Consider the following 23651-nt stretch of genomic DNA (forward strand, 5'->3'; position numbering starts at 1 on the left):
TTAACAAAATGACTGTTATTTACTAGAACAAATTTTCAAAGAAACAATAATGATCTTTAAGTTTTGGCTTACTGTCACTTACAGCAATTACAGACTTACTAAACTGGAAATTATTAAGCTGTTACACTCATTCAGGTCACTGTAACTTAAGACTTGCTTATTTCTGAACATCTTCATGTAGAAATGTTCTTGTTAGAATATAAAAAAATCTGAAATAAGAAAAGTCAGATCCGAGTAGGAAAAAAACCCACTAATATGCTATTATGATACAATTATTACCCCCTTACTAGTGATTCAAAACAGTACATCTTGACTTCGATACATATTAAACTCTATGATTTATAGTTTTGAAGCAAATTTATTTAGAAAAGCATGTTAAGTTCTTTCATTATTATAACATAGAACATACATGTCCCTCATGGAAGGAAGTTCCAAGTAAGTAACTGCACCCAGGAGCCAAAAAAAAAACCAAAGTTTCTTCTCCTACCTGGCCTGCAAGCATAAATATGATTTATCATATTTATACAAAAATCTGCAAGTTTGTCACACTAAGCTCTTATAAAAATCAATAAAGGCACGAATAGAAAATTCCCTTACACAGTTATAATCCACTCCTTCAGAATTCATTTTTTAAATTGCATCATTGCCTTTTGTGTTCTCCTACCATATGTGTTCTGAGTCAATGACCAAGGACAAAGCAGAACTATGAACCAAAGGAAGATACTATCCATCAAACTCTATATTCAACTTGCTTAAAAGTTTGTGAACTTCTCTCTGGAAATTTATATATTGTAAGGCAAAAGTTTTTAAGAAGAAGGATGATTTCACTGTGATTAGTTGAATGCTGTCTTGAAAATACCACCGGTATCTTTACAACAGAGCTCCTACAGGTCATCAGGTATTTCGTGTTGCCACACTTTCCACAGTCTCTCGTCCTGTCAAAGCATCCACTTAAGACATTAGAACCTAACCTGCCAAATTGTCAGTGAGTGCACATCAAGAGGAAAAACAAAGCAAACATTAAAAAAAAAGCAAGTTGCTTTGGGGATGGTGCTGACAGGGTAATCAAATTCCAATTTGACACCAGCAGAGATGCACCGCTAAGTCTAATAGTCGTGTACCAATTATCTGCTGGTAAGACAATGAAGACAGCAGAAGCTCAGCTTAGAGAATTTGTTGTCAAAATGAGTTTAATATCTGGAACACTCTGATATCACATTGAAATCCATCACAAAAACATTCAAGAAGGAATCTATTTCTTTATAAAAAGTGGGATTTAAAGAAAGATACTAACACTAATACATTTATTAGGAAGAAGTTATTTCTGAAATTTCTCTCATTTATCCAACATTTCTTACAAAACAGATGCAGTGCTTTAAAAATGAACAGTAATTTAAGTGTAGAATGTACTTTTTACACAAAAGCAGAAGGGATCTAAAGCTGCAAGGTTAAGTAGTTTGGCACAACTGATGATCAGTGCAATTCTCACGAACTTCTAAAATTACATTCAATTAGTAACAGTTTCATTCTTTACTTACCTACTCACTTCAGCAAAATTAGCTTATGACTTTATTTATTTTGCAATATACTGAGATAAAAAACAATTATTTTAAAGTATTATTTATTTTATCATTATTTTATGCATAATTTAAGACTTTTTTGCATAATAACTACTGTCAGTAAACAAAATGAAGGAATTTTTTTTTATGATCATCTTGATATGAAGTACAGCAGTTGTTTCTCATAATGACACTCTAATGTTTCATTGTTCTATGCTCATGGTTGTTAATTGCCAGAATGCAGCAATTCAACTTCCATCAAGGAACACTGATTTTCTGAATTCATTTCTGTGTTTTTGCAGGTGACTTATGTGAATGCAACAAGAAATATATTAATGTTACAGTCTAATCTTCCTATACTCCTCTTGGAGAACATGCTTTCTAATCATCTATCATGAGAAAAAGAATCTTAAGAGAAAAAAATACATACTCATTACTTGAAGGCAGGGAAAAGTTAGTCCCTATTCGCTTATGCACTACACAGTATCTTAACTTTCCAGTGTGCTAGTATTTCCATTAATGTATATGCCCTGTACATCAATTGTGTACATACTCACTTTGACATTTTCAGATCAGGCACAGGACTGAAATTTCACAGAAAGTAAGCATAAAGGAAAATTCAGATATTCTGTTTTCCAGTAAATTTTCAAGTTCACTGCTGTATCCCATTGGATACAAGCTCAGACTTTTAGTAGTCTCTCAGAGATCCTCATTGGTTTCAAGAACTCCAAGGAGGAATGGCAGGAATAAAAATTCTCTCCAAATTTTTGCGAGGAAAGATAAGTACCATTCTAACTCGGCACTCTGCTGCGATCTTTCAGAATTTACAAACGAACTTTAATCTTTATTTTACAAGAGCAATCTGTAAATCTGTTTGTAAATACACACCTTGTGTACACCCCTGGATTATGGATGCCCCCTCCTTGGTCCTCTTGAACCAGCTGGAGCTTCAGCCAACCTTTTTAAACATAATGCACTTCAGTGCGGTTTTGCTCCCAACTTCAGGTTGTCTGCATAATGATTTTAAGTTATACTTTAACTTCTCATTAAACTGTTCTTTTATTGAAACCATTTCAAAGTGGAAAATATCCAGATATTCCCCATTTGAGGTCTCTATTTATTACAGACCACAGCTGATGAAAGTTAGAACTGTTATACACAGTCACAGAAAAGCCAAAACATTAGCTCAGCTCCTTACAATATGTGTTCTTTCTCTGGTTATGGTACAAGTAAATCTACATAGCTACACATGTACATACATATGGAAAAAGAAGGAAAGAATGAGAGAAAGCACTTGTAACAAGACACTAGTAGACATGGGTGGGGGAGAGAACCAATAATTTAGTAATCTTTTAGTACACAACTATAATTATTGTCTTTTTTTTTTTTTTTTTTAACATTAACAGAAAACAGTAGCTATAAACTTGGAAATGAGAATTTCTTTTAGAAGGAAAAGTATAGAACTTACAAACTCGTGAGCTGTCAACTCACTTATTAAATAATTTCCATAAGATTAAAAACAGCACATGTTTCTGTGTGCTTTTATTTGGTAAGAACAAACAAACAAACAAAAACATTTAATTTACATCTGCTTCTTTTTTTCTCACCATTTTTAAACAGCTTTGAGCTAAGAACTTATACTAAGTTCTAAAACCACATATAAGTAGGTATTGATAGTTATGTGAATTTGTGATATCTGGCTATACATGTATGTGGAAAAGAATACCAAGACATATGTTTTACACTGCTTAGAAGTTTTACAGCTGCAAATATTGTATAAGATATGAAAATATTTGAAACACAGCCATACCAGCCCTATCTATCCTCCTGAAAAAAAGAAATAAATAGTACTGATCATCTTACCTTCACCCAAAACAAATCTAAATCCTGATTTTGATCAAAAGAGCTGAAATTACTCATTTATATCTTAACTTTAATTAACGTTTTACATAGGTAAGCATTAAAATGTTAATTTAGCATTTAAATAGATATAAACATATAGTTTAATTTGGTTAGATATAAAATTAGGCTGAGCTTTAGATAACATTTTAGACAGACTACTTCTAACTAAACTACATATATTTATGGCATGCAAGGAATCCATTGAGAAAAATACACTTTTTTAGACACTAGCTGCAGAAGAGTTGTAGTTTTTCTAATATGTTTTTCTAAAAAGATGCCACCAAAAGAGAAGTTTAATTCAAATAGGTACAGATATATAAATTGTGACTTAAACACTTTCATACTTCTGTTACAGCACCATAAAAACACACTGTAATAATTAGCACTCTCTTCTTAGTGCTCTTTGGTCTAAAGTTCATGTGCAGATAAGAGGTAAAAGTTACAGACAAGACAAAGACATGAAGGTACAGATTTTTTCCAAGTACTTGAGTAAAATTAAGCTAGATTTCAATTCAAGGATCACAGTGAAACATCATTAAACCACATCAAATCATACCAGTAAAAACAGCAGTAATTTTATCCTAGATTATATCTCATAAGTTACATCAATAACTTCTTTTCTCCAGACTTGGTACTGCGTCATTATTTACATAGGATATTAAAAAGTACCATGTACTTTTTATGTACTATGTTAAGATGCACATAATAAAAAACACTAAAACGTTCTCTACCAAGAAAGTGTAAAGTGTATGTTTAAAAACACTTCTCAAAGTAAGCCTTTTAATCTAGAAAAGGAAAATTCATCTCTTGACTACGATTTCTAAGATCTATGTCAGACAATGTGGGACTTACTTCACAGGCATTCAGGTTTCAAGAACTTAGAACAAGAATTAAAATCATTTACCTGAAATTCTGGTATGGCAGACTTTGTGACACCTTTCCTCTTCTTTGTGATTGCTTTTTTAGAGACCGATTTTTTTCCTTGTAAGATTGAAAGAGAAAAGCTTCATAATGCTGTTTGTTGTACTTCATTAATAAAACCAAATTACATACAGACTTTAAAGTTAAACTGTAACTAACAGATGGCTGACGAGTGCGTCACGTAAACACAACGAATCAGAACTAGACGCAGCAAAAGCAAACATTAAACTACAAGTATCTGTGGGGCAGTTCTTTTGCAGAAAAAAAAAAAAAGGAAGAAGAAGAAGAAAAAAAAGAAAAAGAAAGAAAAAAGAAAACAGAACAAATTCATTACAATGATCATAATATGCCACCTAAAAATTAAGAGAACACTGCAAGAAATTTAAGTCATAGAAGAAACATTCACATCACTGTTCTGGAAGGAGCAAAATCCAGAACTTACGTCACAAACTTAAGAAATATAGTATCTTACCTGCAAGGCATGTTCTCTGACACTGCAAAGTGAATCACACATTAGGGTCTGGGACATCTACATGTTACAGTATAAAATACCCTCAAAGCACAGACAACATCTCAACATCTAGAAATTGCCAAACGGACATACTGAAGTTATCAGTGAAATCAGAATACTCATGGGGTTATTCTGCCACCAGTAAAGCCAGTAAAATTTTAGAAGAAAACCTCATGTCCTCACCACACAATTGTGCTACACTGTAATATAGATGTAATAATTAACTTTCTTGAAGGCAAGACAAGTGGTGTAATGCCTGAACTATCAGGATTAAAAGATCATGAACACTTCTCACATCAAGTAGTTGCATCACCCAGACTTACATATGCTTCATATAATTGAGTTCCTTATGAGGTTATTCCTACGTTCACATGGTAGACTACAATAAGGCCACTTCTGACAAGTTCATTTAGACTAAAACCACCACTATGGTGGTACTCACATTCCAGAACCCTAGACACCATCTCAAAACCTAAAGAGTCACACAACATTATGCTGAATTAATTGTTAGAGACAATCATCACACGTTACCTGGCTTAACAAAAGAATGCTAATTTTTTAATTATGAAAATATTGTCAGGAATTGTTTCTTTTTCCTAACACAACGTATGTGCAAATACACACATGCTATTATATGAAAGCAACTCCAACAGTAATGCCTCCTGTTTTATTATGTTGGCTCACAGCTCAGGGTTTTGTCAGAGGTTCGGCTCTGAATACCAATATTCAGCTTTGTTATTCTGTACAACAGGTAGCAGCAGAGAGGCACTCAGGCAAAATGATGTCTGACATGGAAATACATGTAAAGCAGTGGTGTGTTTTCCATGTGGAACAAATGGCACCCATGGACTTTAACTGACATTTGATGAATGTTTATGGACATCAAACACTGAATGTGAGCACAGTGAGGTGGTAAGTGGTGTGTTTCAGTGGTGGCAGCTGAGGCATGAAAAGCAAGCCACATTCTTGACAGCCATACATAGCTGTCACACCACCAAAAGAAGAGCATCTTGATCAACTCACCTGTACAAATCAGCATTTTATGACCAGAGAACTATACAGAGCTCAGTATCAGCTTCAGCACGTTGGAAACAATAGTGACAACATTTGAATATTGCAAGGTTTGTGCCAGGCAGGTCCCATGAATACTCACATGGGAACAGAAATAACATCATATGCAAGTCTGCCAGGTCCTACTATAACCAGTATGAGGCTGAAGGTGGAAGTTTTGTGGATTGCATCATAACTGGTGATGAGATGTGATGTCACTATCATGAGCTGGACTCAAAACAGCAGACCATGGAGTGACAATATCTATATTCCTCAACAAAAAAAAATGTTCAGGACATGGGCACTCATGGGCAGTGATGTGTATTCTTTTGGGATAGGAAAGGGATGATCCTTCTGGATATCCTGGAACTTGGACAAACCAACTCTGACTGCTACATTACAACCCTGACTAAGCTAAAGGCTTGAACTTCCAGAGAAGAAGACCTTTCTCATGCAATACAGTAACTAACACCAGGCTCCATACAATGAAGCACAATGCAAGTCTTGGCTAGAACATCCTACCACACTCCCTGCATAGTCTAGCTTTGATGCCTTCTGACTTCCATCTGCTTGTCTGATGAAAGATGAACTGCCTGGGCAATATTTTCTTAGCAACAATGACACCACAGCACCTTTGAAACAGTGGGTCACCTCTCCTGGGGCCAGTTTTTATAAGCCTGGTATGCAGGCTCTTGCTCACTGCTGGTGAAAAAGCACAGGTAATGGTGGTGACTTTGTTGAAAAACAGCATTCTGTAGCTGAGAATTTGCTCTACTGTATAGTATTACTGTGCTCTTTTATCTGTTGTGGTTCCCATGAAAATAAATAGGAGGCATTACTTTCAGAGTGACCTATGCAGATGTAGAGGCAATTTAAACAGAATACATTGAGATACTGATCATATCTCAAGATGCTTCTATCAATCATTAACCAAAACAATGGGAACAGACAAATCAAAATTGTATTTTCAATTTACTACACTATGAGGTTTCCAAAACACTGTAGCTGAATCTGACACAGAATAGCGCTAGGGGAGGGTACAGAGCTGGATGGACTGCTGCTATAAACCTAGACTTGAAAATCCACTTAATGAAAATGCATGAAAATTTAAAGAGCCCTCAACTACCAAAAGACAACACTCAAAGACTTAACATTAGAGAAAAGTAACAAAGGTATAGGTGTGTCTTCATTAAAACAATGACCTACGCATTTGGACAACATGAAAAAAATCCAAGATATCAACATTTTTAGTATGTGTTTTAAGGATTCTGATGCACTGAAAACATATTTGGTATGATTGGAAACAGTGCTGTTCATTAAATGAATTAAAGCAGATATCTAATACAAGTTTTCTTGACAAACACTGAAAAAGAAGTCTGGACATATGGTGGTTACTTAATGCTGTAAAAGAATGTGATCTGGCAAGAGCATGAAGGGATAAAAGCATGAGGTTGCCACACAGTCCTACATAATCTTTCTTTATAGAAAGATAGGTCTGAATGCTTAAAAAGAATAATTTAGTTTTGAATATTTTCAACATATCATTTTGTAATGAATATTTATTTGAGTATTTTCAGTATGAGGTATTATGTGATGCAGCACACTTTGAAAAAGCAAGAGATAACAGAAATATGTCCTCTCTTTGCACCAGTACTGACTTCCAAAAAAGGGGAAATGTAATTAGAAGATTTATAATTAAATACCAAAAGACCAAGTAAATATTTCTTATTTGCAGAAATATCTGAAAAGAAAAAGACTGGAGTAGCAAATAAAGCAAGAAGAATTGGAAATTTGATTAGAAATATATTGAAGATTACCCCATACCTGTAATGTAATCAGGTAATCAGGGTTAAAAAAATTCATTTTTTTTTTTCATTTAAAAATTGTATTTTCTTTCTTTTTGCTAAATAAAGTCTGACAAATGGGTCATAAAAGTGTGTCTATTAAATATATGTACATAAGACTCATAACTATTTAACAAGCTGACATGACTCTATGAATTAATAACATATTTGTACTGCACAAAACCATAGTCTCTACCATTTGGAGACTATAAACACCAGACATCCTATGGTCCAGCACCACAAAAGAAACAAAACAAATATTTGCATTGTGGAAGAAAATTATTAGATATAACAAACTAATATTGGGAAAGTCGTTGTCTACTTTAATAACATCCCTATAAAATAACAGTTTTAAATTTGAAAGAAAGAGGCTATTGCAGCAATAAAGATACCCTCTCTCCTTTTTTTTTCTTTTAAGCAAAAAAAAAAAAAAATGTAATCCCTGGTCTTCAAAAAAAGAAAAAGAAAAAAAAAAAAAAAAAAAAAAGCATTCTTCAGTCACCAAGTTACAAAGGAACTGATGAGCAAGTACATTCTGCAAAGACAGCAGTGATATGTCTGCCCCTACCAGCTCCTTCATATTGGTCCTGTCACATATAACCACAGAGCATAGTGGCTTGTCTTGTACTGCCAGGCTGTGGTGGGCATAGTGTATTCTGTATGGACAGTAAAACCAGTAAAGGCTTGAACAGATTACTACTGTGAGTAGTAATTTCTCAGGCTACTCCAGTGTCACCTGCTAGAGCTCCATGATCCTAGCTAAAGAGACTGTTCAAAATAGTTTAAATTACTCACTTAAAAAATGAAGTAATGCTACTGAGAGAGGCTAGGTGTTTTTGGAGTGATATCACACCATATCCTTCAGAGCATGCTCAATGTACGAATATATTTAATTGCTGAAAGCAATCACTGCTAGAAAAACAAATCTGAGAAATAAGGAAAAAAAAAAATCTAATGAAGAAGTTGATATACTTCTTGAGTTACCTATGGCGATTCAACATGACCTGCTTACCTCCCAGCTCTGTCTCCTGCTTTTACTAGCTATGATTTAGAAACAATTTAGCAACAATTCTACACACAGACTAGAGAAATAATGACAGAATCACAGAATGACTGAAGTTGGCGGGGACTTCGAGGTCCATCTGTTCAAAGACCTTTTCAAGTAGAAACATGAGAGCAGGGTGCCCAGTTCCACATTCAGACATCTTATCAACATCTCCAAGGAGGAGAATCCACAACCTCTGGGCAGCCTGTGCCAGTGAATGTGCAATCACTTCAGTAGAAACATTCTCACAGGGGGATGGGCTGGCTCAGTATACTGACTTCTATCTTTAGAGGTCTTCAAGAAATAGCTAGACAAAGTCACAGACAACATGACCTGGTATTTTTAAGAGAACTGCTTCAAACAGGGAGCCAAACTATGTGACCTCCAGAGCTTCCTTCCAACCAACTTTTCCATCACTGTGCTTCTTTTAAAAGACTGCCTTGCAAATAATACACATGCTACAACAAACACACAGGAATCAATAATGCTAGAGTGCAATGCACAGATGGAAGAAAACGTTTTGTCCAATTTCACACATCTCCAGTCACGTTAAGAATTAAATGATAAAAATACTCTCAATTGAAATAGTTTCCCTTTAAAATAAATTGTTACCTGAACTACAACAAGAAGTCCATGTAAAATAATGGTATAGAAACTTCTAAAGAGGTCTTCTCCTCAACAGTTGCAACTTCACAAAGGCTGTAAACTATTACGACTCTCACCTTGAAGAATTAACAGTGGTGTCCCAACAGTTATTTTTTTGCACAGCAGAGAAATACTGGAAGAAGTATTTAATAGATGTTTTATAGAATCATAGAATTGCTCAGGTTGGAAAAGACCTTAAAGATCATCCAACCACAACCTAACCATACTACCCTAACTCTAACAACCCTCCACTAAATCATGTCCCTGAGCACCACATCCAAATGGTTTTTAAACACGTCCAGGGACGGTGACTCAGCAACCTCCCTGGGGAGCCTATTTCAATGCTTAACAACCCTTTCAGAAAAGAAGTGTTTCTTGATAGCCAACCTACTTACCCTGGCACAACTTGAGGCCACTTCCCCTCATCCTGTCACCTGTCACTAGTGATAAGAGACCAACCCCTGCTCTTGCTTCCACCACCTCTCAGATATTGGAGTAGAGCAATACAGTCTCCCCTCAGCCTCCTTTTCCCCCCAGACTAAGCACCCCTAGTTCCCTCAGTTACTCCTCATAGGGCGTATTCTCCCAGCCCTTCACAAGCCTCGTTTCTCTTCTTTGGACCTGCTCCAGCACCTCAATCTTTATGAAGATTAATAAGAAAATACTATTCTTACTTTTGCCAGCACTACAATACTCCTAATGAAGATTAAAATCTTATTTTTTATTTCAAGTTTAATTTCAAATATGTCAATATTTCTTTGAAAAGAAAAAAAAAAAAACCAAAAAACTTCTTGCCTTTTATCAAAATTATACAATATTACTAAACAAGGAAACCAATTTGTATTCAAATACACACATATCAGAACTAAATTAAAAACAAACAAACAAAAACCCAACTTTGCTACAACATAAGTAGTATAAAACTAGGAAGTGTCAGCCTACATTATTTCTGTATGACCTTTTATTCACCCAACATGATCTAACTTAGTCACAATTACTTATGCCTCCACAATGCCATTTCCAGCAGGCTTCACATCCCACTGGGGTTTCAGTTCAGAAGGGAAGTGGACGAGAGACATCTTACCTTGAATAAAAGTAGCTTTTCTCATCTCTTTTCTCCCTCCCATAGCACAGGAGATAACTCTTTTTTATACAACTTCCAATACAGAGTTAAGACATTCCTGAGGTTAGAGAAATAAAAACTACAGACATCTAAGGCAAGAGCCCTGTTCAGTGAATACAGAAGGACTGTGAAACAAATAAGTGCTCCTTTAATTCTCTACCAGTGAATACAGGGAAAATACACAATTACCTTATTCTTCAAGTAAACTATAATGCATTACCCTAAATTAAAATATAACCCATATATATATGGTTATAAAAAACTTCATTAATACTAAATAATATTTCTCAGCAAAAAATGACACAAATCTAGACCTAGAACTGGCAGCATCACAGCAGAAAAGCTTAATTTGTGCATCCCCTGACTTTACCTGCTGACACAAACCTCTTGTCAAAATGTATGCAATAAGCAATAAGGGCAATACAGTTGAGTAACACTTCAACTGTCATTTCCTTGTTTGCCTTTTTGAATGAAAACAAACTCCATCCTGTGGCAGGAATGCAGGAAAGTGCAGGCTTTCCCACAAAGCATGCCCCCACTCACCTGCAGAAGGGGCCAGAAAGATATTAAGCACACACAAGTACTGTTTAACTTGGATACTCTCCCGTCCTGCTAGTCAGTTTGGTCTTTGAAGGATGATAAAGAAGGAAACTTGGATATTGTATAAGTCAGTGAGAGAGATAGCTGAAAGCACTAGAGTGAGCATGAAATAAACAGTCAGAAAAGTCTATTTAAAAGGAGATTAATGTTCTTTGTACTCTCTTTGGAGTACTGTGTCCAGTTCTGGGCTCTCCAACACAAAAAAGAAAGGGATCTCTTGGAAAGAGTCCAGCGGAGGGCCACTAAGATGGTGAAGGGCCTGGAGCATCTCCCCTATGCAGAAAGGCTGAGTCAACTGGGTCTGTTTAGCCTTGAGAAAAGACCAAGAGGGGACCTGATCCAGGTCTATAAATATCTGAGGTGTTGGGGGCAAAGTGGCGAGGCCAGGCTCTTTTCAGCAGTGTGTGGAGACAGGACATGGGGAAACGGACAGAAACTGGAGCACAGGAAGTTCTGCACAAATGTGCTCAAGAACTTCTTTACAGTGAAGGTGACGGAGCACTGGAACAGGCTGCCCAGGAGGCTTATGGGGTCTCCTTCTCTGGAGATATTCAAGACCCAACTGGACGCCTACCTGTGCGACCTGGTGTAGGGAACCTGCTTTGGCAGGGGCATTGGACTCGATGATTTGTGGAGGTCCCTTCCAACCCCTACGATTCTGTGATTCTGAATGGCTGAGATGCTGTTTGAAACAACATATTCCAGGTTTTACATATCACTGGGTCCTCAATCAAAGACAGTATTTTATATAGCAAACATAAATCAAAATAAATTAGTAAAATAATTTAAAACTGGCTAATTTTTACATTGTTGTTTTAATTGTTAATTCTAAATTAATAGTGAAGAATCATCATAGTAAATGAAGCAGAAGAAATATGATTTCCATGAATTTATTCTGTCTTAATTATCACCCATTCAAACCTCGATTCTAACACAGAATAAAGTTACACTTTTGACAGGTTATTAGGTGCTGATTGTTACTTATTTTCCTTCATCATTTCTCTCCACATGCATAGTCAGCAAGGATTCACCAAGGAGAAATCACAGACTTCTGTGATGAAGTGACCAGCCTGCTTAATGTAGGAAAAGCAGTGAACTTCTGTAGGGCCTTTGACACTGCCTCCCCTAAGATACGCAAAGAAAAGATGCAGATTTACGGGGTGGATGGAGAGACAATGTGGAGGGTTGAAAACTGGCTAAATGGCCAGGCCCAAAGGGTGGTAGTTAGCAGAATGAAATCTACATGGAGGCCAATAACTGACAGTGAACCCTGCAGGTCAACTCTGGGGGCAATACTGTTCTGTGCCATAATTAATGATCTGGATGATAGAGTGGAGTGTACACACAGTAAATTCACAGATGTCACAGAACAGGAAGGAGTGGCTGATAGGGCAGAGAGTCATGCTGGTATCCAGAGCGACTTGGACAGTCTGAAGAAATGCACTGACTGGAAACTAGGGAAGTTCAGCAAGCAAATGTGCAAAGATCTGCACTTCATTAGGAATAAACCCAAGCACCAGAACACGCTAGGGGGTACCAAAGAGGAAAGCAGCTGCGGGTCCCAGTGGACACCAAGTTGAACACAAGCCGAGGACATGCCCTTGCAGCAAAGAAGGCTAATGGTGTCCTAGACTATGCTAGGCAAAGCACAGACAGCAAGGTCAAGGGAGATGGTCCTTCTCCTCTCTTTGGGGGTAATGAGACTACACTTAGAAAACTGTGGATTCCCAGTACAAGACAGACAAGGGTACATCAGAGTGCAACTAAAGAGCCATATTTTACTCTACATCACCAATATGCACCATGATAAAATAAAGTCCAAATGCAAAAAAATCCTGCTTGCTCATCACATTGTACATGCAACTCTACTGTTCTCAAATGTTCTCAAGAGTTTTCCTCTTCACAAACACTTCAGATATATTTTCACACATTTCAAAGGTTTGACAACAACTGAGTATGTCTTGACTTTACATTACTGTCCTTATCTTCAATCTCAATCCCAACAGCTCCTCTTCTAGAAAATATCCCATGCAATTATCTAGAAAATGAAGCATTACTACAAACTTCTTAAATGTTCCATGATGGCATAGAGAATGTTTTTATAAAGTATAATGGCAAAGCAGATCTGCACAAGTGCATTCATTATGATGATTCAAAGAACAATGCAAGTAAACCCACACCAGGGGCACATGTTTCCAGAATTACTAAACTTGACTGACAGCTTGACGCATTCAGTACCCAGTTGCAACTTGCAAAAGGAAAGAAACCATGTGTATTTATAGAACACCTCACTTACTATTTTAAATATTATTAACTGGTTTTTCTACAAACAGAAGCCAGATACCTACAACAAGATCTTTACTGTTCAGAAGACAAAGGTGAAGATGAAAGCATACCAGATACTACAAAACAGCTGGCAGGCTGTTAAATTCATTCTTTTGTGTTCAAGTAAATGTTGACTTCACACACAAAACTTAATGATACTTCAAAGAAATAAAATACACTGTGAAATACAGTTTAAGATAGCTATAAAACTTTCAAAGCACAAGTTTAGGGTATTGAATTTACATTGAGGTTCTTCTAAGGGATAACATTTCAATATATCACTGTGGTTACAGCAGATGTATGCTATAAAGGGCTTTTCTACACAGACTGAATTAAAAGAGACTGAATTCAAACTTACTTCAACCTCTGCTTCACACACATAGAGTTACTTCAATCAGACTCTCACACTTAATCACCTCTCTGCATGTTTTCAGTTTCACCCAGTTTGTGTTCCAAGCAAACAGTTAGAATTCCTGTGTTTTTATATAGTGCCTTGCACTACAATCCTTGATGTACCTTGTGTATTGTCTTCACAGGTAAATGACTAGCTGCATGGATGGTGCCATGCTCAGGGCTTTGGCTTCTGTGGTACTGGATGCATGGTGGAAAGACCGGGCACAATAACGTCAGATGGGACACAACTGACCAGATAGGCAACAATCTGACTGCACTGAGAAGCAAACCTTTAAACTAGATTTGATGAGGAAAGGGAATGTACCTTGGAGTTACCAAAAAAAAAAAAAAAAAAGCCAGGGAAACTTGTCACTTTGGGAAGCAGGAGAAAAAAAAAAAAAGCCCTCAGATTTGACCCAAAGGCATTAGAGAGGAGCCTCCGTGAAGGTAACACTGCCCATAGACCAGTTGAGATGCCTCTATGTCAATACATACAGCATGGGAAATAAGCAGGAGAAGCCGGAAGCCATAGTGTAATTAGAAAACCATGGCATTATTGCTATTACCAAAGCGTGGTGGTTTGCAGTCCTAATCACAGTGGAGTAGATGGAACTAGATGATCTTTAAAGTCCTTTCCAACACAAGCCATTCTATGAACTACATGATTAGAACACTACTTGTGGGGATACAAGGGATCAAAGGGATACCAGCTTTTTAGAAGGAGAGAGTCCTACATCTGGGCAGGAATAATTGTAAAGAGCAATGATGCTGTGATCATATTTAAATCAGTGTTTTTTGTGAATTCAAAATTGGCTATACTAAGTCTATCTCACTGTACGTTGTAATGATATCTTCATGGAAAAGATAAAATTTCAGAAGAACTTTGAGGAACGCTATTTAACCTACAAAGTGACAAAACAGTGAATAGCAATTTCTATAGCACAGTACTAATGTGAGTTCATTCCTCCAATCTAATTCTTCCTTATCCATTTCAGCCTTGTACACGTAAGATTAATGCACACTTCATAAACAAAGGAACATAAGCTTTATCATATTACATTTAATCACCCTGGAAAATTTTCCTCCAGCAAGGTTAGAATAACAAGGGAAGTCCTCCAAAGTTTGACAGAGAAAGAAGAAAAGAGTATCAAATGAGATAAGACTCTTCATAACATGCTTAGGACTACCTCTTATCTACACATGACCAATGTCTGAATTTTTTCTTACTCTTCCCACTTCAGCATTAGACTAAATAGTATATCATGTTGTAAAAGAGACAGGAAAAGCGAAAGTGGATAAGAGACATTTCTACTGTTTCTCGTTTAACGTACAAACATGAGCTCTGTGCAAACAACATTAGAATACACAGTAGAAAGCTCTGGTCACCTCTTCTGGATTTCTTTCTACCACAATTTTCCTCCTGCCTGAAAGTGATAATGAAAGTAAGTAACTATATACCCACAGTGTTCCCAGAAACAAAAAAGTATGTATAATTAAAACCTAAGTTCAGATAACAGATGGCATTATTTCTCAGTATACACTGGTCTACTGTTACAGAAACTTACTCCTAACAAAAATATAAGCTTATTATATTCTGCATTAATTAAACAACATCTGACAATATTAAATTCCTTACAATACAATAAGGAGCTGGAAAAACAGAAGCACCTAGCATCCTACAGCGGAATTTACTCTTCAAGTCATGAAAAAACACACATAACATTGACAGAATAGCAGTTTTTGCTCCCATATGTTTACTGGCATTTGAGTACTAGCTTGCGAAACATATTTGTGTCCTAAAGCACAGTCTAAAAATATTCAGCATAAAGCACAAAGTATGATACCTGCATAAATAAACTCCAGTATGTCCCAGGATTAAATCAGTATTAGGTAAATCTTGTAATAAAGACTTGTAATAGCTAAGTCTTTGGAATAAAGATCCAAACAAAATCCAGTTGTTGTTGTTTTTTTTCTTTAACACTTCAGAAAACAAAATGAAATTATATTTGTACTGGTTAATATAGGTAAGACAAGTAAGTAATGAAAAGCCAGACATGTCTATTTTTTCCTGCACTATTCAGTGCACCATATGCTAGACACAAAAAGGAAAACTGACTAGAAGACAGTTTGCTCTTGAGATAGTATCAACTGAAGGACAGCAATTATATATGTATTATATATAATAACTTGGTATACATATAATATTTAGAAATTACTCTTCACCACATTAGAGTGAGCAATGCTATTTCCACCTCCAGGGCAAGATTAAGCTTTTGACCTACTCAGAAGCAAGAATTATTTAGTAATTCTTTAAGACCACCAACCAGAAATTTTAGGAAAAAAACAGCACAACATTCAGAATCACAGGGGCCGGAAGGGATCTCAGGAGATCACTGAGTCCAATCCCCCTGCTAAAACAGGTACCCTTCAACAGGCAGGTGACCAGGTGGGTTGAGTATCTCCACAGAAGATGAATCCACCAATGCTTCAATTATGTTAGAATATATTTTTCTTATAAATACAATTATTCTGTGAGAACTGTTAATAATGCACTTCTTAAAAGACAACTTAGCCATATTTACATCTCACTTAACACCAATTCAGTTTTGGTTTTTTTTCTCTTCTCAGTTTTAATAAAATACAATTTCTAACTATAAAAAAGCTCAGCTAACATGCAATTAAGCATATCGAGTATCCAGACTGCAGCAAACAGGCAATTTTGAACCCATCTTATTTTTATGAATGGTGTATAAGAAAAGCAGTTAGCACAACAGACATCACATCTTTCAAGCAGTTTCAAAAGCTACTTGCACATACTTGATATTGTTTTGCTAGTGGTGGTTATCATTCAAAACAACAGTTCAGAGAACGAAGCCTTTAAGTACACACTGTCAAACATGGTCTACAGCAAAAACTGCAGTATAATTTAAATACAGTCACAGAAATTTATTTATTTACTTTTCATAAAATCAATGAATCACAGAATGGCCTGGGTTGAAAAGGACCATAAGGATCATGTAGCTTCAACTGCCCTGCCACAGGCAGGGATATCAACCACCAGATCAGGCTGCCCAGAGCCACATCCAGCCTGGAACTTTTAAACAATAGTTTGCTAAATTAAAAACCCTGACCTACAATTTGGGTTGTTATTAATTTTGTTGTTTGTTTTTAAAGTGAATGAAAACAGTAACACATTTGGAAAGCTAACAATGCAAAACACATTACTTCTGCTGAACACTATTAAACTCCAACTCTTAGAATTTACTTTCAGATGAAATTTATGGTAACCAAAATTTTTTGGAGGAAGGAGTTTACAACTGACTTGGTAAGACAGCTGTTTTGAATATTCTGCACAGATACCTGCGATCCAGGCAAGCTCTAACTAAACAACATTGGCAACAATTTTCTGAACGTAGTTATCCTTCACAAGATGTTTTTTTTAAATGCAGATCTTTCGTTGCTTACTTTGCAGCTGAAAACGAGGATTTTACCTATGAGTCGACACTGTTCTAAAACTAGGCCTGTTGCAATGTTCGAAGCAGCCTGCTAAAATCTTAAACAGATAGCTAAACTCGTGACGCAACAAGATTATTTTATAGTAGTTCACAAAAAAATATAGCAGCCACAAAATAATTTGAATCAATGCAACAACTTTGTACCTCCACTGTTTTTAAACTGTTTAAAAAGTTTTTCAGCAAGTTAACTGAAATCTACCACCTACCTACAGCACTTAACTAGGTGATGTCCACATACATGACAAAAATGTCAACTGCATAAATTCTCAGTCTCTATTGATTAAGCAAAAATATGATTATGCCCACAGCCAGAGCAGTACAGGTAACCTAAGACTGCACATCTCTAGCAGTGATGATTTTAGAATCATCATATCATATAACCACTCTGCATTTTTCTGAACTTGAATGAAGTAATATTATCAGAAAGCGGAAATATATTTCCAAAATTGCTGAGATAGCATAGCATAAAAGAAGTTCAAGCTACGCTCTCTGAAGCTAATCAATCATATTAATTCACCTAGATTTTATTTGTAACACACACATTCTTACAAGTTATGTTCTCTCTAGATACATTACACAAATTAATCATGGTGCAATCACCTTGCAAGCCAGTAACATATACTTGTGTAACTGAAAGGGAAACTTTCACCAAAAACTAGCATCTGAACAAGGTAAAGCAATAACACTGTCCAATTTCAAGAATTAAAATGTAGAAAGATCAGCTAAGCAAATTTCAAAACAAACAAACAAAATGCAATATTTCTCTAGTTTTTAGTACAGGTAAAAATGCCAACTCACCAGACTTGTGTTTCTTGTGTTTAGCTTTCTTTTTGAACAACTTGCTTTGGATCTCAGATTTGTAAGATTTGAATGGATAAAGATGAACCTCACGTCTTCTTTGCAAGTCATCAAGTTTTTTCTGCAGATTTTCATTTAGAATATCCTTCAATTTCTTTTTTTTCTTTTTCTTCTTCTTTGCCCGCAACTTAATTAATTTATTATTATTACTTCGAAGTGAGTTCTCCAGCATTATTTCTTTAGTAGATTTGTTGTAGTCTGCATCTTGGTTGTCAATATGAGTGCCATTGACAAGCATCTGGCACGCTTTCAGTGTGTTCTCTTTGAATGGACTGATCTCAACTTTTACTCTGGCTATTTCCGCGCAGCCTTGTCCATTCTCTGCAGGCCTTCTTTCTCCTGAACTAAAGTGATCAGTCATGCCAGCAATCTCTCCAGAACTAATCAAATGTCTCAAGTTCTCTTTATAACAACCAGTTTTTTTAATGTCACAGACTCCTGAGGTCTTCATTTCACAGTTAATCTTAATCTCTGTAGTGACACTAAAGCTATCTAAATGTGTTTCTTTTTCTGGGCAGCTAGCAATGGAACCCACACTTTTCCCTACTTCTGACTTGGAACGAGGTAGCAGATCTCCTCTATTGCCAGAGCTGACAGCTCCATTGCTTTTGCTTACATATTCATGTTTTACTCTTTCTGCCCTTGTACGTGGCACTTTCTTTACTTTGATGGGAGGAGATGGGAATTCAGGAGCCTGAAAAGGTTTCTGTTTGTAAATCCGAACATCTGCACCACAAAACTGTGGAAAATGAACATACGCGTTCTCCAAGTAGTCATAACCAAGAATTACTTCTCTGCATTCATGAATAGGTTGACCCAGAACAGCATCCTGAACATCCTTTTGTGTTTCATAGACAAAATCACAGAGACCTTTCAGCAGCCACACTTTTTGGTAGAATGGTAGCTCATGAAATGGTTTTTCTTGTAAGGGATTAACTTCTCCAAGGACTTTAAAAAACTGTGGACACAATCCAAGTTTTTCTGCAGAGCTATTCGGATTGTCAGTCTGCCCTACAACATTATACCAGTGTTGGACTTTCTGTCTGAGTGCTGCTTCCCAAGCCCTGTAAGAAAGTGTTGGCCTGCGATGTAATGTAGATCTGCGATGTGGAGGACTTAACAAAGAAGTCATTATTTTAGATAAAAAAGCATTACACTGAGGCATGAGAAGACAACGTTCCAATTCGTAGAAGACTATTTCAGGTAAGTTTAAAATCTGTTGTGCTAAACAAAGGAAATGACCAATAGCTGGAATCTCCCACATCATCTCCATCCTTGTAGGTGCTGCTTGAGCTAAAAGCGACTTTTCCCATTCTTCTATTTCCTTCTGACTAGCTTCTTCTGCTTCTTTTCTTTCTTGCTCTCTCATCCTATTAGGAGAAAGTCCACAAAAATCCAGGTATCAGTTGAATAAAAAGAAACAGGAGGGAAAAAACAAATCTGAACTACAGTATCATAGACACATATTTTGAAGTAATAAAGAACACAATACATACTGATACTTTGGTTATGCTAGATTATTTATAGGTTATTGACAATAAGAGGCCTGTTAAATTTCTGAAAAATTTCAGACTCCATACAAAACATTAGCAAGAGGAAAACATGACTACAATATAGAAAACAATTTCCTTTTATTTGTAAAATTATCATGACAGTCAAAAGCAATAAGTTGAAGAGGAAGAAATGCTTCCAATTCAGGTAATCAATCACCTTTAGCTTACTACCTAATTTACTACAACACATGATGTGTTAATTTAGTTCTAGAGTAACTAATAGGACATAATCATTAACCGTGTAAGCACCAACAGCTGTTAATAGTAGGAAGAATTTAAGTTATAATAATAAAGAAACATTTTTGCCTCATAAAGTGACAAGATTCCAATGGTTAGAACTAGGATACAACCATACTTGTAGGATTTTTTTTTTACAGGTTTCTTACAATTTTTTTCTCAGAAGGTTGTTTCTGTAAGCACACTCGGGGGGGAGGTTACAAAAATACATCAACTGACAGATAAAACAGATTGTGCAAGACATGGATAAACAAGAAAGAAAAGAAAGAAAATTATCTACAAAGTATACCCATAAAAAGATAATGCATAGACATAGAGTAGGAATTCCACAAAATTAACTACAGAAAAGCAAAATCACACATTTCAGGATAGTCTTCCAAAATACGCAACTTAAGAAAATCTTGAATATGGTTTAGTGCCAACCCAATGGTGTCAGTGGTTTAGTGTCAACCCAATGGTGGCATTGGGTTGACAGTTGAACTTCATGACCTTAGAGGTCTTTTCCAACTTCAATGATTCTATGCTTTAAAAAAAAAAAAGCCCACGAGAACATTTCATAAAATGCCCATGTCTTATAAGAGAGTATCCAGAGCAAAGGTTTAGATGCTAACTTGGGACTTCAGCAGGCAATTTCTTTAGGTATGAGGGTGCTTTCTAACAAGGCACCAGCATCAGCCACCTCACCTATCCCAGGGTTGCAAGTTAGTAACTCAAGAAGCTCAACAGACTCAACTACATGCTTGATAACTGGAAAGAATATTTGCTGACTAACTGCCAGAAAAGGAATATGTTTTATTCAGCAGACCACTCACTTGCAAGCTAGGTAAACAACAGGTGCTTCTATACAAAAACAACTGATTTGTCCACATACAAGCAAGTTATGCTATCATACTGCACACTATTTCATGGGAAAAAATCAGTAGAAGAGCAAGACTGGGAGGAAGGTAAAGTTTGATACAGCAGAAATTAAAATCCTACATACTTTACCCACTCACAACTAGACACAGAACTGCCTATATTACAGCAACAGATTGAACATTCTTTCTTTGGAACAACAATCACACTCAAACGATCAGTATTAATAAAATAATGTGTATCTATCAAGGTATTGCTTTAGTTCTGAGACTAGAGTTAATACCATAATTTTTACAAAAATACATTAAAACAGTTGGAAACGCTGCATTAACACTTTGACGACTGAAAAACATGTGGATAATTGTTTGCTAGCACATATTCTAAATGAATTTTCCTGGTCAATTCAGCATGAGTTTTAAATAGATGTAAACGTAGTTTCAGGTCAGCAAACTTCAACACGATTACAAGAAATGAAGAGCGAGTGAAAAGCAAATCTGTCTATAGATCAAGCCTGTAGCTCTGAGGAACACTTCAATGGGTTGTTATATAAGGAAGGCACTGTAAACTGCAATAAACTACTCAAGGAAGCAATTCTGTATCTCCTTTTGCTAAGTATACACTCTGTAGCGACTTGGTGTATCCAATCTCCAAAAAAAGAAGGCGAATAGCTATTTTTTTTGGTAACAGATAGAATACATTCAAGGTGATCTGAATTTTATCAATAATCCAAAACAAGCACAGAAATTTGTAATATATATTCAAAGATAAATGGTATGTCAGCATAGTGTTTCAAGTATGCACATTCATATACAAAAATACTGAAAAAAAAACATGCATGACGTCAATATTATATGGATCTCCATTAATAATGTATTGCTAATTTTATAGACCTTTTCAATTTCTGTAACTTTTTCATAAAACACTTTCACAATTACAGTGTGACCAAGTTCAGAGATGTGAAATGCAAAGTTGAATACTGCTAAAAAGAATTTACCAGAAAAATAAAATCTCTACTGATCTTTATTTTTTTGCAAAGGATGAGGTGAATCAGAAGAAAGACTCAGTCACATCTAGGGAAGAAGCACTGTTTGGCATGCAACACATCCCAATCTGTACGGCTTCAGATGTGCTGAAAATGATTTTTACCTGCAAACTGAGAATGCTTCCATTACATATGGGAAAAATCTCCAAAACCTTTAGGTTTGAAAAAAGTTGGAAGCATTTCATTTCCTAAAGCTAAGTCTTATCATTACCCTCCATATTCAGAGAGTTTCTCAAATTACTATTAAAGTACACATTTATGAGCTTCAGTTTCTCAAAGTGAATCACAACGTTAAAAACTATTTATCAGTTTTGCTAATGTAAAATCCCATAGAGTTAACTACACACATATTGTAAATTCATTACCTAATGAACAAGGTAAAATGCAAGACTGGTAAGATAACAGGAATAGCACTTGCAGAAGCAGTCTGCTTCTGACCATCAGTGAGGGAAGTACAGTTAAGCATAACTACAGTCTAGTTCTGTGACTATATTGGTGGTTTTTATCTGTTTGCCTTTTTGTTGTTGCTGGTTTTTGTTTTGTATAACAAAAAGCCCAGTAAGAAGATAAACCATGTCTGGGCTGCAGATGTGTTCAGTAACTATTAAAAGCTTTAAAATTCAAAACCAATAGTAGCCTTAAAGTTTATAATGCTTTAGTACTTTTTCCAAGAAGGCGATAAATCAAAAACTGATTTCTTCTCTGTGGATACACTATACTAAAGGCTGGATTCATTCATTTACTGAAGACAAATAACACTGCCAAGCTTAGTGATGCAAAGGAGCAAAAGGAATATTAAGATTGTATGATTATTTGACCAAAATACATTTTTTCCTTTTACCTCTTTTCTTCTTTTGCTCTCAGCTGTTCCTCTTGCCTTAAAACCTGAACCATCACAGACTCAAACATGCCTGTGGACAAGCCTACTAAGTTGCGAGGTGTGGAACGACGTCTTGTTGAAGTGCACGGTGCTCCTTTCTCATCTTCTAGACCATAGGATCCTCTAGATGTTACTGCTATTGACGTTTTCTCCCTTAAATGCCTAGGAAGGAAAACAAAGTCAATCCACAAGTACAATTTTCCTTAACTATTGCACTGCAATGCCTATGCCACCATACACAGATAAAGAACATTTAGTCACAGAAATAGATAAATATTTGGAAAGAAAATACTTCTGCAATACTTAAGAAAACACAGTTTTCAGAAGATATCTAAAGCTACTGAAAAAATGTATGCCTTTTTTGCGGTCACCTTCTTCAAGATGCAGCTTATTTCTATTAAATATTTTCAAAAAAAAAAAAAGATGTAAAAATGCACAGCATAGGTGGCTGTGTAATAACATTTCATACTGTGCTGTATTTTAAAGTACTGTAGTAAAAACTTTCTAAGAAACACCTATCACACAACCTTTGAAAACAAGAGGGAAGAAAATAAAATAAAATCCAACCTCTCCTTAAAATCACTCCCTACTCTAAGATAATTCTCTCTAAATAGTAACTGAAAATCATACAGCCAACACTGCTGCACCTGAACTACTTGATGAGGAAGACTGAGGTAAACACTGCTGTGAAGTGAAGCAAACTGGGATAGGGAAAGCCAATGTACAGAAGGAACTGAACTTGGCAAGGGATGTGAAAATAACAAGGGATTCTACAGGTACACTGCTAAGAAAT

The 23651-nt window shown here is 36.0% G+C and overlaps 1 protein-coding gene across 1 annotated transcript in view; it reads right to left on the reverse strand.

The window, feature by feature from the left end:
- Positions 1-23651, reverse strand: part of KIAA2026 (KIAA2026 ortholog) — a 60666-nt gene that overhangs the window by 32295 nt on the left and 4720 nt on the right. The window contains exons 3-5 of the mRNA XM_015848966.2: positions 22820-23020; positions 18232-19661; positions 4366-4442 (exon numbers count right to left, since the gene is read on the reverse strand). Coding sequence (XP_015704452.1) covers positions 4366-4442; positions 18232-19661; positions 22820-23020 — 1708 coding nt within the window. The remainder of the gene's footprint in view (positions 1-4365; positions 4443-18231; positions 19662-22819; positions 23021-23651) is intronic.

Source organism: Coturnix japonica, chromosome Z (genome assembly GCF_001577835.2).
Source record: "Coturnix japonica isolate 7356 chromosome Z, Coturnix japonica 2.1, whole genome shotgun sequence".
Taxonomy (NCBI): Eukaryota; Metazoa; Chordata; class Aves; order Galliformes; family Phasianidae; genus Coturnix; species Coturnix japonica.